At 39.8% G+C, this 14,751-nt stretch overlaps 1 protein-coding gene across 13 annotated transcripts in view; it reads left to right on the top strand.

Annotated features, from left to right (window-relative positions):
- The window catches only part of Osbpl8 (oxysterol binding protein like 8), a 135,303-nt gene that overhangs the window by 38,945 nt on the left and 81,607 nt on the right, over nucleotides 1-14,751 (top strand). For 5 of the 13 annotated variants that reach the window (XM_075954719.1, XM_075954718.1, XM_075954715.1 and 2 more), the window contains 2 exons: nucleotides 3,411-3,516; nucleotides 12,844-12,882. In XM_075954719.1, coding sequence (XP_075810834.1) covers nucleotides 3,475-3,516; nucleotides 12,844-12,882 — 81 coding nt within the window. In that variant the 5' untranslated portion in view covers nucleotides 3,411-3,474. Of the gene's footprint in view, nucleotides 1-3,410; nucleotides 3,517-12,843; nucleotides 12,883-14,751 lie in introns of those variants that run through there. The other 8 variants (XM_075954721.1, XM_075954724.1, XM_075954722.1 and 5 more) reach the window with 4 other exon arrangements.

Genomic DNA, 14,751 nt, shown 5'->3' with positions numbered 1-14,751 from the left:
ATTGAGAAAAACAAATTACTTGACGCTCAATCCTAATTACTCTTAACAATACAAACCCGAAATCAGATATTAGGAGTAAAAGCTGAAAGATCAGAGACGTAGTGCAGCCGAGCCTCTAGAGACTTCTATGTCTACAAAATCTCAGACAGAATGGGGATGAGATTGTCTCTATGAATCCTCAGACTGAGTGGGGAGGGAGGGATCATATCCTCGGATTGAATGGGCGAGCGATCTATCTCCACCAGCTTTATATTCTCGGCTAGACCTCCCTAATGTTGGGATTGAAGGCTTGAGCCTCCTAGGTGCTGGAATCAAAGACCTGATCCTCCCAAGTGCTGGTATTAAAGGTGTGAGCCTTCACCACCTGGCTGTTTTAGACTGGTTCAGTCTGTAGCCCAAGGTGGCCTTGAACTCCTGATCTTCCTGCTTCCTCCTCCCAAGTGCTGGGATTAAAGGTGTGTGCCTGGCCTCTAATTTCCAGGCAAGCTTTATATATCAGAACACAAACAAAATATCAAACAACAATTACTGAAGATAATTAAAGCCAAAAGAAAATTAAAATGAGGAGTTAGATACTGGTAAGTTGATTGGGAAAAGTAAAGATGTGAAAACAGAAGACAGTTTCTGCCTTTTAATTTTGTCACTAGTGATAATGTGGCAGTGCCAAGTGGTAGGTGACATGGAATCATTTGGTGATCACTGCAAAACTGCATGCCTATCAAAGTCCAGTTAACTGTGCTCAGATGAACAATGGAATGCTTTCTATCTCCTTAGGACTTTCCAAATATCATGTACAGCATTGCATTGTCTCAGTGTAAGTCATTCAGAATCTCAGAGGCAAAGATGTTTGCAAAGTGACTACACTTATCACTTATACTTTTAGCTTCTATGATACAGAGGAAAGCACAAAGATACTGAGAACAAATGATGAAGTGTATCTGTGCAGATAACATGAATATATATTAGTTTTCTGTTGCCATGTTAAAACACAGTGACCAAAACAACTTACAGAAAGGAAGGTTTATTTCGGGCTTAGTGCTCCAGAAGGAGCTTAGTCCATCAGCATCATAGGGAGGTCTGGCAGTAAGCACTAGGCATGGCAGCAGAAAGAGTTCAGAGCTCACACCCTGCACCACGTGCACTGGAAACATATAGAAAAGCATAACCAATTGTGTGTGTGTGTGTGTGTGTGTGTGTGTGTGTGTGTGTGTGTGTGTGTAAAAGGGAATGGGGCAGGATATCAAATGTTTGATTTTGAGGAATTAGCTAATGTAATTATAAGGGTTTAGAATGTTTTTACAGCGTCCAGCTAGTTCAGCAATGGCTGTCTACCAACAAAAGGTCCAAGAATCCAGTAGTTGTTCAGGCCACAAGGCTGGATATCTCAGGGGGTCTTCAGTGTATCTCAGAATCCCAAGTAGGCTTTGATGCCAATGAAGGGCTGGACTTGTCAGTGAGAGTGAAGGCAAGCAGGCAGAGAGAGAGAACAAACTACCTTCTTTCATGTCCTTTGGGCTGCTCACAGAAGGTGTGGTCCAGATTAAAGGTGGATCCTCACACCTCAGAGATACAGGTTATAAGTAGGTCTTCCATTTCAAATTATTTAATTAGAAAAAAATTCTTCACAGGTACATCCAGACATTTGGTTTTTCATTAATTCCTGATGTGGTCAAGTTGAGAGCTAAGAGTAGCCATCCCACAACCCTAGTAAACCAATAATATGCTTGATTCCAAAGGCAATAATGAGGTCATACTTCCATCTGATGTGGTACAACTCCCTTGTAAACAACATAATAATCCCTTTCTTTTTCTAGAGTAGGATGCGTAATATGTGAGTGATGTTGATGTTTTTAACTTCAACACAGACACAGAGTTAACAAGGCTTTAAATATAATGTGAGGTCAGTATATCTTACATGATAAGCCAATGAAAGGAAAGAAATCATTGTATTTGATTTGCACATGGACATACTCAAAATAAGAAATTACAGTTTTCTGTAACATAATCACAGCACACATATATTGTCTAGTATGTCCATTTTATATTATTTACATTCTACAAACATCCCATCTGGTTGTGGTGTTTGTAGTTTTCCATTGACATTAATCTTAAGAAATAGTAACGTGAAGAGATTGACAAGGGTTTTCCTATACTTCAGGTGTAGCCTTTCTTAGATCCATTGTGGAGCATCAGTGTAATGTCTCCGTAGTAACATCAGGAGCATTGATATTCTAACATGACTAGGGTGTAGTTTCAGTCTCTAGTCAAGTGAGATCATCACGTGTCTTCTGAATGTTGCATTCCTCCCTTCAGAAAGAGCACTTCTAGAAGTCTGTATCCTAACCAGTGGAGAAACAGTCCCATATAGTAGATGCCGTTTTCAGAATATGTATGTGGGAACTCTTGGTGAGCCCTGCTCCAGGAAGGTATTGGTGCCTAACTAATTGGTGAATAGAAAGTCGATATTCCTGAACTCCAATTCTATCCCTGCCTCCCTGGCCACTTTGTTCGTGATTCTATTGGGCTTTCAAAGAGTTCTCATTATGAAGACCTATATTTTTCCAGTGCAGGAAGTTTCTTCTGTTTTTGTTAATTACTTCTCCCTTTGTATTGTTTATTAACTGTTGGAATTGGGTTTTCTGTTGTGTTTTTCTTGTTAATGTATCCCAAGGTGAACTCTTTAACTTTCATTGAACCTCCTGTTTCTGTCTTCTGAGTACTGAGAATACAGGTACCCATGTACCACACCTGGATCGTGATAGATTTGTTATTTGGCAAGTGCTGAACCTCCATGCTTCTTGGTTTCTATCTCCTATTTCCAAACCCTATTTATTTGCATGTCAGTGTACACAAGCTATCTTACCAACTATATTGCCAAGACCACCAGCTTCAACTTCAGCCTTTCCACCACCATTTTTGTCTTTAGTTTTTAATTACGTTTTGTTATTCCCTGATTGCATATTGTTCTACTTGTTTTATGTTTATATAGTATTTTGTTTTATATTTGTAAATCTTTTAGTTCTAATCTGTATGTGATTAGTGAAATAAAATAGTTTTTCTTTATTACGTTATTTTGTTATGTTTATGGGTGTTTTGCTTACATGTATGTCTGTTACCACGTGTGTGCATGGAGGCCGGAAGAGGGTGCTGACTGGAGTAATAGATGACTATCGGCTCCAAGTCGATGTTGGGAATTGAACTTGGGTGCTCCTCAAGAACAGCAAGTGCTTTTAACCACTGAGCCATCTCTCCAGATTAATTCTTTAAAAAACTTTGTCAAGATGTTTTGTTGTTGTTTAATTTTCCAGTAACCTTAGCATGAGATGTTTCCCCTTCTGCTGTAATTAATGCTTGTTTTCTACTTGCCTTAGTTTTTAGCCAGTCCTAATACATACATTTTCCTTTTCTAGGGTTTCCAGACCTGTAGAATGGCTAAACATTAATGGAAAAAGAAGCATAAATCTATCTTCCATTATGGAGGCAGGTTTAGTCGATGGAGAACCTGACAGGACTTCGGTGAGTAGTTTAAAAAGATTAATAAGGACATGTTATCTGCATGGAAAGTGAAAGTTGGTTTATTTGATTTTAGGTTATTTTTGAGACAGGATTTCACTATGTAGCCCTAGCAGGCCAGGAACTCAGTGTGTAGACCAGGCTGGCCTTGAATTCCTAGAGATCTGCCTCCTCTGCCTCCCACATGTGGGATTAAAGGCAAGTGCAACACGCATTGCAAAAGCAAATTAAAGTATTTTACAAATAATACTTTAACTCCCACGTTGTTATGAGAATTACAGATTGTTTAAAGCTTGTTGGAGCAGAGCCCTGTCAAATTTCTGGTATTTCTGCTTCATATCCTTTTCCTCTCTGTTCCTTCTCAACCATCTTGTCCCAGACATGCTGATGTAATAGTTTGTGTTTGCTTTCTCAAGTCCTTTTTGGATCTTAGTTAAATCAAGACAATAATTAACCTTTGAGGAATTATTAAATATCCCTAATTCTCAATCCATGTACAGCTCTGAGCAAGGAGAGTGAATGAAACATTTAAACTAATAAGAATTGAAAGCAACCACACTATTGAGGGTATGGAAACTTGAAAGTTTAATCAACAATGCTTCCTGAATTAGATTCTGAAATTAAAGTAAATATGGGTAGCAGGGACGGTATATACTACCAAATAATTTAAAAAATTCACCCTTGTTATAGATTAAGTGGCTAATATGTCATTATAAAATAAAGGCTTTACTCCAGAGTAATCATTTTAACTCTTATGTTTGAGTGAGTCTATTGAATACTGATTTATAGAATCTTTGTTAACAGTGTTGCTCTTATGCAAAGTAAAAGTGATAGGGGCGGGAGAGATGGCTCACTGGTTAAGAACACTGACTGTTCCAGAAGGCCCAGGTTCAGTTCCCAACACCCACACAGCAGCTCACAATTGTCTGTAACTCAAGTTCCAGGGGATCTGACACCCTCACACCAGTGCACATAAAACTAAAAAAATTATTTTTAAAAAAGTGTCCTCAGTGAAATATAGTCATGGTTTCTGTATTTATGAATGTAGTTCTTGGTGGTGATGATAATGGAACTGGTGTTTACCACTAAGCTAAATTACCTTCCCTAGACATTTGTGTCCTCCCCACTTAAGAAAATTCCTTGTTGGAGCAAGGCTGTGGCCCACTTTCTATCTTTGATTTGACTATGGAGAAGAGTTACTATTTCATCAAGGTGATTGTAAATTTTGTTCAAGTTCCAGTGTAGGGACAGTGTAGGAATTAATAGTAACATGCAGTTTTCGTGACTTGGGTTAACTTGATTCAGTCCGTTTTTGAATTTTTGGTTTAGATTGTTTTGGTTCCGTAAACATTTAAAAAAAAGTTAAAAGTGATCACTTGTTAATAGAGAATAAAACGAGTTGGAAATAATGTAGCTTATACAGAGCACGGTAGCTGGCCAGAAATGGGCAGCTAGAGAAGGTTATTTTACTTTTAATCTGATTTCAGAAAAAGTTAAGACTAAACCTTGTATTTAGCTTATATTTGCTTGACTATAATGTCATCTTTAGAAAAGTTATTTCATTGGTCTTATGGCTGAAGTGTATTTGATGCCCTAGTAATGATAAAAATTGTCCATACTAAGGCCTGGGCCTCCTGTGGGTCGTGCCTTTCCTTGAGCAGGTAGTGGTCCTGAGCTATGTAAGGAAGCTACCTAAGCATGAGTTTAAGGAAACCAGCACACAGCATTCCTCCATGATTTCTGCCGAACTCCCTTGGCTGGGAATGAGTTCTTGCCTTGAGTTCTTTCCTTGACTTTCCTTAAGAGTGGACAGTGATCTCAAAGTTTAAGCCAGTAAATCCTTTCTTCTTTTAAGTTGTTTGTTCAGTCTTTATCACAGCAACAGAAAAGAAACTGAATACAGACTACATAGTATTAAATTCAGTGCCAGATCAAATGAAATTTCAGTGTTTTTTTTTTAATTCTAAATTCTGCTACTTGAGAAGTTGAAGCAAAGATAAGTAGGGAAACTGTTTTATTCTTGTCCATTTTTCTTCTGCGATAGTCTGTAGTTGATTGGAGCGAGACTAATATTGATAATTTCAACGTAAATTGCAGAAATGTGAATTTAAAACTACCGTTATGGTTCAGTTTTGAGTTAACTATTTCTAAAAACAGCACCTTCATTCAAGGAAGACTTCATTCCTTGAACTAGTTACTGTTTGCATGCAGAAGAGGTGGATAAGAACTTGGTTCTGAAGACTTGTAGCTGAAACCTGAGCAGAGCTGGCTGTGTGGGTGATCCTGCAACTTCATTGCTCAGAAAGCTAAGGCAGGAGGTCATGAATTTGAAGGCAGCTTTAAGTATTTTCATAAAGAAAATAAGACAAAGAAAAGCGCTCTGTCCTTTAGTGTGATGTGGATAATGAATACACATTTCCAAGATTGCAGTGTCCCTAGGAAATAGGGAAAGGTAATTGTAATGTCTGTCTCCCAGAGTGATTTTGAGTATTGATTGAAACCAAGTCTTTATGTTGCTTTTTGCAATTCTAGGTAAATTATAAACATCTATTAAATGAAAGCTACTATTGTTTTTTAGTACGGCTTTTACTTATAAAATTTCTCTCTAAAAGGATCAAGAGGAGAAGTCTGTAAAGTCTGTTTATGTACATTGGATAGTTGAAAAGCTTTATTCTTCACATTTTTATTTTATGTGTATGCGTGTTTTGCCTGCACGTGTGCCAGAGCATACCTGGAGCTGGGGAGGCCAGAAGAGTGCACCAGAACCCTGGGTTAGACACGCTTGAGAGCCGCCATGTGGGTGTTAGAAGTCTAGCCCAGGTCCTCTGGAAGAGCATCTAGTTCTCTTAAGCACTGTGCCATCTTCCCAGCCTGGAAAAGCTTTACGAGAACACTATTGTGAATAGCAGAAGTAAGGAGGGCTCATTGGATTGAAAATGAGCTAGGAGAACATTTCAGGATGAAGTAGGATGCGAGGATCACTAGGAAATTAGCTGTTTAAAGTTGAAGGTAAAAGTTGAGAAATGCATTGTGTGTATGTAGAAAATTGTGTGTATGTAGAAAATTGTGTGTATGTAGAAAATTGTGTGTATGTAGAAAATTCTTCTTCCCGAGACAGGGTTTCTCCATGTAACAGTTCTGGCTGCCCTGGAACTCACTTTGTAGACCAGCGTGACCTCAAACTCACCAAGATCCACCTGCCTCTGCCTCCCTGAGTGCTAAGATTAAAGGCATGTGCTATCACCCCTGACTAAGCCTGCCTATTTATTTTTTTAAATGAAGGTAGACCTACTTTGGATATCAACATGAAGTTATGTAATTCTGGGAAATTTTAATGGACCCAGGACTGTTAGCCCCTGGGTGGTACCGCCCTCAATGGGCTCAGCCTTCCCATATCAATCGCTAATTAAGAAAATGCCTTACAGCCTGATCTTATGCAGACCTTTTCTCAAGGTTCCCTCCTTTCAGATAATTCTAGTTTTAACAGTGTAGAATAATTTGAAAGACTTTATATTTTGTTTATATCTTTTTAAAACTTGTAAAAGTTATGTTAATAATAATTGTCATTGAGTTCCAAAGTGGGAAAATGCTGTCTACTATTTCCTATTGAATAGGTACTAAAGAGTTCATCTTTTCGTTACACATTTTTGTAGTTGTTTGAGGTTGATATTATTCAAGGTTTGAATAATGTGATAATATAATTTGCCAGGTATATGACTGGTAAGATGGCTCACTGGGTAAGGGCATTTGCCACCTGAATTTGATCAGCCTGGGTTTGATCTCCAAAACCCACTTGATAGGAGAAAAGAATGGACTCTGGCAAGTTATCCATGACTTCCAACTACTTGCTGTGGTGTGCGCTCCCACACACGTGTTCTCCAACACATATAAGAAAATAAATCTTAACAAAATGCAGTTAGAAACTGATTTTCCAGAATTACATACTTTCTTGTTGATATGCAAAGTAGATCTCTCTACGTAAAAAATAAAATATTGCAGTTACATAGTGAGACTGCTCAGTGAATTTGGGGAGACTGCTCAGTGAATTTGGGGAAGCCAGTAAGAGGAAGAGTTAGTTACAGGAGAGGGAGAAACATAGCCAGTCCTCTACACAGTATATAAACAGATGTCCCAGCTAAAAGTTGTGTATTTTGATTTGCATTTTTACTTGAAGATTTCTTTTCCCCATTGGTGGTGATAGAACCCAGGGTTTGGAGGATGCTGGGAATGCTTTATACTGAACTACATCCCCAGTCCTGCTTGAAAATGTTGTATGTTCCCAGGAGTCTGGTTTCCAAAAGGCTTTCACAAATATGAGATCAAAATTATAATAATACCATGGTATTTCATACTTTTTTCTTTTTTCTTACTTTCTTGTACCTGTACACTGATTTGGTAATTTTTTTTTCTTGAAGACATGCTTGTGAAATCTTGTGATTTCAATTTTTAGTTTAATTTTTTCCACAGGATATTTTGACCTTTCTCTGAAAGATTTATTTGTCTTTATGTGAGTGGGTGTTTTACTTGCATGTATGTGTGCACTGGTCCAGTGAGACCAGAAGAGAGTACTGGGTCCCCTGGGACTGGAGTTAGGGATGGTTGTGAGGATATGGGTGCTGGGAATGGATCCTGGGTCCCCTACAAGAAAAAGTTCTCCTAACTGAAGGTCCATTTCTTCAGCCCCAATGTTTTGACTTTTAAAGTGAGGTTTCTTTTAAAACTGCAGAAAAATTGCAAAGATAGTTTCTATATCTTTTGTATCTACTTTCTCTTATTTTCACCTTATATTTTTATGCACACACTTACACATGGTTGTATATGTATGCATATACTCATAAAAAGTTGTATGTCTGTTTGTGTGGGATATGCATGTATTCCTATTGGCATATGTCTATGGCTGTGCACACATGAGTGTGTGTGTGTGTATAGATCAGAGAGTGGTTTTTTTTTTCTTCTGTTGTTCTTGACATGATTTAAGATGGGATCTCTCACCAAGAGCTCATTGGAGCTCCCTGGTTTGCTAGGGTGAGTGACCAAGTGAACCTTCCTCAGGGCTTGGTTCTGCATGGAAGAGCTGCGGTCACAGACTCCTGCCATCATGGTATGCCTGCTTTTTAGTGTGGGTGCTGGGATTCTCAAGTTTGTCGAGCAAGCAGTTCATTCTCTGTGCCAGCTCCCTAGTTTTTTTTTGTTTTGTTTTGTTTTTTTTTGATACAGGAACTGGCACTGAACTTGGTTTTTAGCTGAGGTTGCTTTTGAACTTGTGCTCTGACTCCTGCCCACATCTCCTACGGAATAGCATGTACCATGATGTGTAGTGTGTGGAGGTCTTGGGATCAAACACAGCACTCTACCAACTATGCTGCATCTAGTAAATTATCATTACTAGATAACTGTGTGTGCACATAAGCTGTGGGGATGCACTTAGGGAGCGCAGAGATCCACTTGTAGGAGTTGATTCTTTCCTTCACCGTGTGCATCCCGGAGAGTGAATTCAGGTTGCCACGTTGAATTCAGTGAGCCATCTTTCTGACCCAATAAAGCATTAACTGAGGTTTATTCTTGATTCAGATTTGCTTAGTTTTGGCTAATGTTCATATCCTGTTCCAGGGTCTCATGCAGGATGCCAAATGCAGAGTTGTCTCGTTGACTCATTGGGCTTGTCTAGGCTGTGGCAGGTTGTCATATTTAATTTGCTTTAATAAACCTTTTACTTTGTTGCTTGTTGTTGAGAGAATCTCATACAGCTGTGGCTGAACTGACCTAAGGAGTTTTAGGGAGGAAGATCTCAGAAGGAAATCTCACACCTCTCAGGCTGCTCTTGAGCTTTCTCTGTAGCCACTGCTGACCTCAGCTTACCGTAGCCAAGGAAGACCTTGAGCTCGTGGCCTTCCTCACCTGTCTGTCAACAGTCTCTCTGCTGTTTTTCTCTTTCGGTCCTCATACAGCTCAACCTGTGGTTTATGTGTATATATTTAGAGGTAAGAGTTGGAGAGTCCTAATAGAATTTTGTCTTTTAGAAGGTTTATCCCTTCTGTGTAGACTTTCAAAATTATGTCCTGCTCTACAGTTGCCTCCTCCTCCATTTCTTGGGATGTGTGGGTAGTGGTGATGGGCTTATTTCTTCTGTGCAAAACAATTGTTTTCTTTCCTGTTTACTTTATGTGTAGCACGGCTAAAAGTGGACGGAAGATTCCGAACAGTGGCTTGGAATTCAAAAATAAGTTCAAAAAATGCAGGAGGGAGCTTATTCTTCTATGTTGCATGTGTCATTCTCATAGTTAGAAATCTAAATTAGAAATGATACATATTTAGGTGTCATTTACTCAGTATAGACAGTATAATTTTTAGCCAGAAACAGAAATAGATAGCTTTTTGTTTTGCTGGACTAGTCTTGAGGAGAGCTGGTTTTAAAGGCTTATTTCTTTCAGTATTTATAAATGCTACAGTTAATCCAAATTTTAAATCGACAGATGAAGGTTTTTCCTAATCACCACTAGGAACTATTTTACAGAAGCTCCAAGGCTTATGGAGAGCAGCTTCCTCTAAGCAGGATGTGATCACAGCTGAGTAATCCAAGGTCTCAGAGTCGCTCAAAATTGTACACATTTATCTCAAAACAATTTTATAGTAAAATGAAGGAGTTCCATAAAACTTTAGGGAGAAGTATGCAGGATGGGAAATTTTATAATGTGAAAGTGGAAGGAGGTTGTGTGGAGGAAGGAAGGGAGGGAGAGGTGTCTGAAATCAGAGCGGGTAGGAGTAAGGGAGAGAAGGCAGGAAAGCGCACATTTCCTCTCCTGTGTGGACCCCAGTGCAGGTTTGAAATGAAAGCTGTAGCAAGGAAGGAGACCCAAGAGAGGGGAGAAGAGAAGGCAGTGGGGGTGGTGAATGGATGAGCAAATGCAATGATGCACACGTGAAATTATGTGCCACGTGATCATTTCCAGAGTATCGCTCTCTGGCAGTTAACTGACTTTGTGCGAGGGTCATTTTGATACTTGGGCACGCCACGGTTTCTGAGATCAGAGGAACAAGTAACTACTTTCTTGTCTGTGGTAGACTTATGCATCACAGAGACCAGCGTTTCCATGGCATTAGCAGTCTTGTCTGTGGCTTGATAACACTCGGCAAGGTATACTAGTTTATGTATAAGTATACTACTAGTTTACGCGGTGATTTTTAGAAAGAGAACAGACTTCTAGAAGCAGAGAAGATATTTGTCTTCATTCATCTTGGTCTTGACTCACTCAAACATAAAATCCATGTATTGTTTGCCGAATTCTGGAATGTGCTAGGTTTTCTTGTTTCATTAAGCAGTGCAGCCGTGAGCAAAACAGAAGCAGTTCTCACTCCAGCGGAATATCTGAGTGGTGAGAGATAAACTGTCCTGTGCTAATGTGATGAAGTAAAGCCTGATAGGAAGGAGAGGGATAGACTGCAGACTAGGGAGTGGAGTGTGAGGGATGTCTTCTGAGCACAGTCTCAAGGATTTACCGATTTTCCCTTATCCTCCTTTCTCTGGGAGATTGAACACGGGGCCTTTTGCACGCTAGTAAAGTGCTCTGCTCATTTTTGTACATTTTATTTTGAGATAAGATCTGAATGTGCTTAAGTTCCCCAGACTGTCCTTGTATTCATTCTGTGGCGTAGGGAGGCCTTGAATTCATAATCCTTCTGCCTCAGCTTCCTAAGTAGCTGGGGTTAAGGCTTGCACAACCAAGCCTGGTTATAAGGGATGTTTTCTGAGCAGAGAGTAGTGACAGTGAGCTTTTGTGTCTGCTGAGAAGCCTGGTGCAGGGCCAGTGTCTTAAGGAATAGGTGGCACCGGGCTCTGTCACAGTCCTGTGTGATGACAGCAGAAGGATGCGGTGACAGTGCAGATGGAAGATCATGTTTATACACGGAGTGATAAGGAGATACTCCGAGGAAGCCAGAGACTCGGAAGGACAGCTCCAGATTGGAGTTTAGCAAGAGAATTGGCTATGTAAATTGAGCCATCAGAGGATTTCCAAATTGTTGGGCGGCTAAACAAAAAGAAAACTTGTGGCGGGGGGGGGGGGGGGGGGGGTTGGGGGGGTGGCACAGATTACAAATCACTATGCACATCAGTTCTGGCAGCCAGGACTTAGGTAAGTGGATTTTCTAGGCTTTCTTACGAGAGAGCAGAACATTTCTGTGGGATGAAGAGTTTAGCTGAGTTGCACATTTTACATACCAGAGTTTGAGGCTTATTTTTGTAAAGAACACTGTATCAGATGTTTTTGAGTGGAGGAATAACACAGTCAGCATGATTATCTTAGGTGGAATACTGTCCAGATCAGGTTTGAAAGGACACCAGACAGCATTCTTAAACAAACTGTTACAAAGCTTCACAGTAGCTCCAGAGAGTGAAAGTTTAATAACTAATGCATTCACAAAGGAGGAAAGAAACGTCACAGGAGTTCAGGGACTGGCTTGGAGAGTGATTAAAATTGAGTCGTCCAGATAGAACTCCTCTGGTGTCAAGTACAATCCACACAGTCAGTCTTGGCGGTAGGAGGCGTGCGTTATCCCTTTTTGAATTCCAGTGTCTATCACGGTAAATGAATGAGTGCATGAGAGTCATCGTGGGTCCAGCTTTTGAAAGGGGGGGAATGTTTAAATGGCAGGATGTACTGTTGGGAAATTAGAGACTGGATGTGAGCTAGAACATTGTAGAAGAGAGGAATAATCCGAGCCTAATGACTTGACTAGGGGTCTGTCTGAGTAGGTGAAGGAAGAAGATGGATAAATGGGTATAGGAGCTGGTTTCAGAGAGAGAGCTCCTAAGTTTTATTTTTCTACAGGAAAAAAATAAATGCTTCCAAAAATAAGCCTAAGAACCTCCCTTTCCTAGTAGAATTTTAGAACTAGAAGTGAGTTCCTAGCTGTGTCCAAATGCATGGGTAGAAGTGTTGACAGGCGAGCTCCACCTGCAGAGCAGACTTGCCAGTTCCCTGAGGACACAGTGCAGCGAGACAGCAGGCAATACCAATAAAGCCCTTCATAGTGAAAAAGTTGATAGAATGTAATAAATACCCAGAAAAATAAAGATGAAGTTCCCTCCAGAACATTCCAGAGAACTTCATAGCTTGACGGATCGCAATTTCCTGAAACCACAGGATCTAAAAGAACAAAGTGAAGGGTTTAGTTGCTAATGTGAAGGTACTCCTGCCCTCCTTTAAATATTCCCTTATAGGGTACTGTTCCCCCACCTAAGTCCTTCGTAAACGCTGGGTGCTCTCTACTTTCAGACCTCAGCTATTTGAGATTAAATTGCTCCTGAGAAAATTTGTTTTCTTTTTTTAGATCATGTCATATTCAGAAGTTGCTGCAGTTGAAGAGACAGTGAGTAATGTATGACCCTGTGTTTAAGATGCTAGCAGTTCTGTGTTTTCTGTGATTTCAAGTCGGAAGTGGTGTTTTCTACTGCGCTTTGTGCATTGCCATTATATAATACAGCAAGTGAAGATAGACCAATCTAAAATTTTGTTTCTACTTCTTACTTTTTACTATAAAAGTAATGCATAGTAATGTACCATAATTAAACACAGAAAACATAATAAATAAAACTCTGCCTCCTGAATACAACCCTGTTGATGTTTTAGTGTATCTTTCCTTAGTTTGTATGTGTTTTTCTTATATTAAGTGTGGTAAAAATGGGATAAGTACCTAATGGACCAAGGCATAGTCTCTAGCCATTAGTGATAAGCTCAAGTTCACTGAGAAAAAGATGCTTTAAGATCTTTGATGTAAAACTCAAGTATAAAATGTGCACATTTTTGCAGATTAGAGGAATATGAGAAATTCAAGCTAAGTATAGAGTGATGACTTCTGTTCTAAGAACAAGCAGCTCCCAGCTGCATCATATATTCTTCCCTAAGTTTCTTCTTCTCGGAGCCAAAGATAACACCGAATAGAACCCTGAGATGCATTGTGTAATCCTTCAAAATGTGGGTTCTAGGAGCCGCCTGCAGCAGGATTGCTTCAGAGAGTGACTGATCAGCTAACTGTACTGGGGGAAGAGGTGCCGCCAGCTGTGTCCTTGCTGGATAAGCTTTCTGCACTTCCCCTTGAGCTCACCAGATGGCTTCAGTCAAGCTAGTGCATATACAGGGAAGAAAGGACTATGCTAAAACTGTAGTCTCATGGAATCATCTTTGTACCACGGGGTGGCTGTTGTCTTGGTGTTGCTGAGACTGAGGAGTCCTTAGGTTGAAGGGCATGGTGATAAACTTCTGCTTTGTCCTTTGTGTTTCTTAAAGGTGGAATACTTACAGATTAGGTGCCACGCATTTAGATATACAACACAGTTAGATCACAGTTTTCGTTGTTTTCTGAGACTCATAGAGTAATGATTTAAAGAATTCTTATAAATATTGTTTTAATGAAAGTGCCCACAAATCCTTTAAATGAAAGTTTCCAGCATATCAGTATTCCAGTCAAATTAGAAAATTTATTTCTGTAACAAATTACTGAAATGAGTTTGGATATTTATTGAATAAAAAGAAAATACCTCAATCTGACTTAATGGTTTTTCACTCTGAGAAGTTTCTGGATTCTGTGAGATGTGAGTAGTATTTTAGTGCTCTAACTAAAGCCAAAGAGTGACTAGTTTATAAAAATAAAGTACAAGATGTTTGTATAGAGTACTTTAGATATTTCTCAGTCTTTCTGCGTCACACAACGTGGTGCTGTATCCCAAAACTGTAAGAATGACAAAGGTAGAGATAACAAGAAGATATTCACTTGCTTGTGCCTGCTTCCCGTTGGCATGATGCTCAGGTGGCTTGGGAAGGATGGCTTACCAACATTATGGGATGTCAGATCTTTGAGGGAAGTGTTTCTGAAGCCTCCGTGTTTCAGCTTTGGCTTTGGAGTGCTTTCACTTGAGTCTTAGGTTTGTTTTCTATTATAAGTTGGTTTTCTGGTGGCTGTTCCTTTATACTACGACAGTTGTCAGTCATCAGTGACTAAGGTATTCAGGTCATGAACCTAACTCAAGCATATCGTCATTTGTGCCTCTTGTACCAGCCTGGACCTTTTCTCCGTACAGACTTTATGTATTCAGCTGCCTTTTGGACATCCCCTTGGATATCTTAACAGATGTCTCCCGCGTAGCCTTCCTGAGCTCCTTGGTGTTCTCCATATAACACAGCTGCCCAGCTAATGGCATTTCTATCATGCAGGTGCTCAGTGCACACCATTTGAAATCAT

The sequence above is a fragment of the Microtus pennsylvanicus genome, chromosome 20 (assembly GCF_037038515.1).
Source record: "Microtus pennsylvanicus isolate mMicPen1 chromosome 20, mMicPen1.hap1, whole genome shotgun sequence".
Classification (NCBI taxonomy): domain Eukaryota; kingdom Metazoa; phylum Chordata; class Mammalia; order Rodentia; family Cricetidae; genus Microtus; species Microtus pennsylvanicus.
This window is presented reverse-complemented; position numbering and strand designations above follow the sequence as displayed.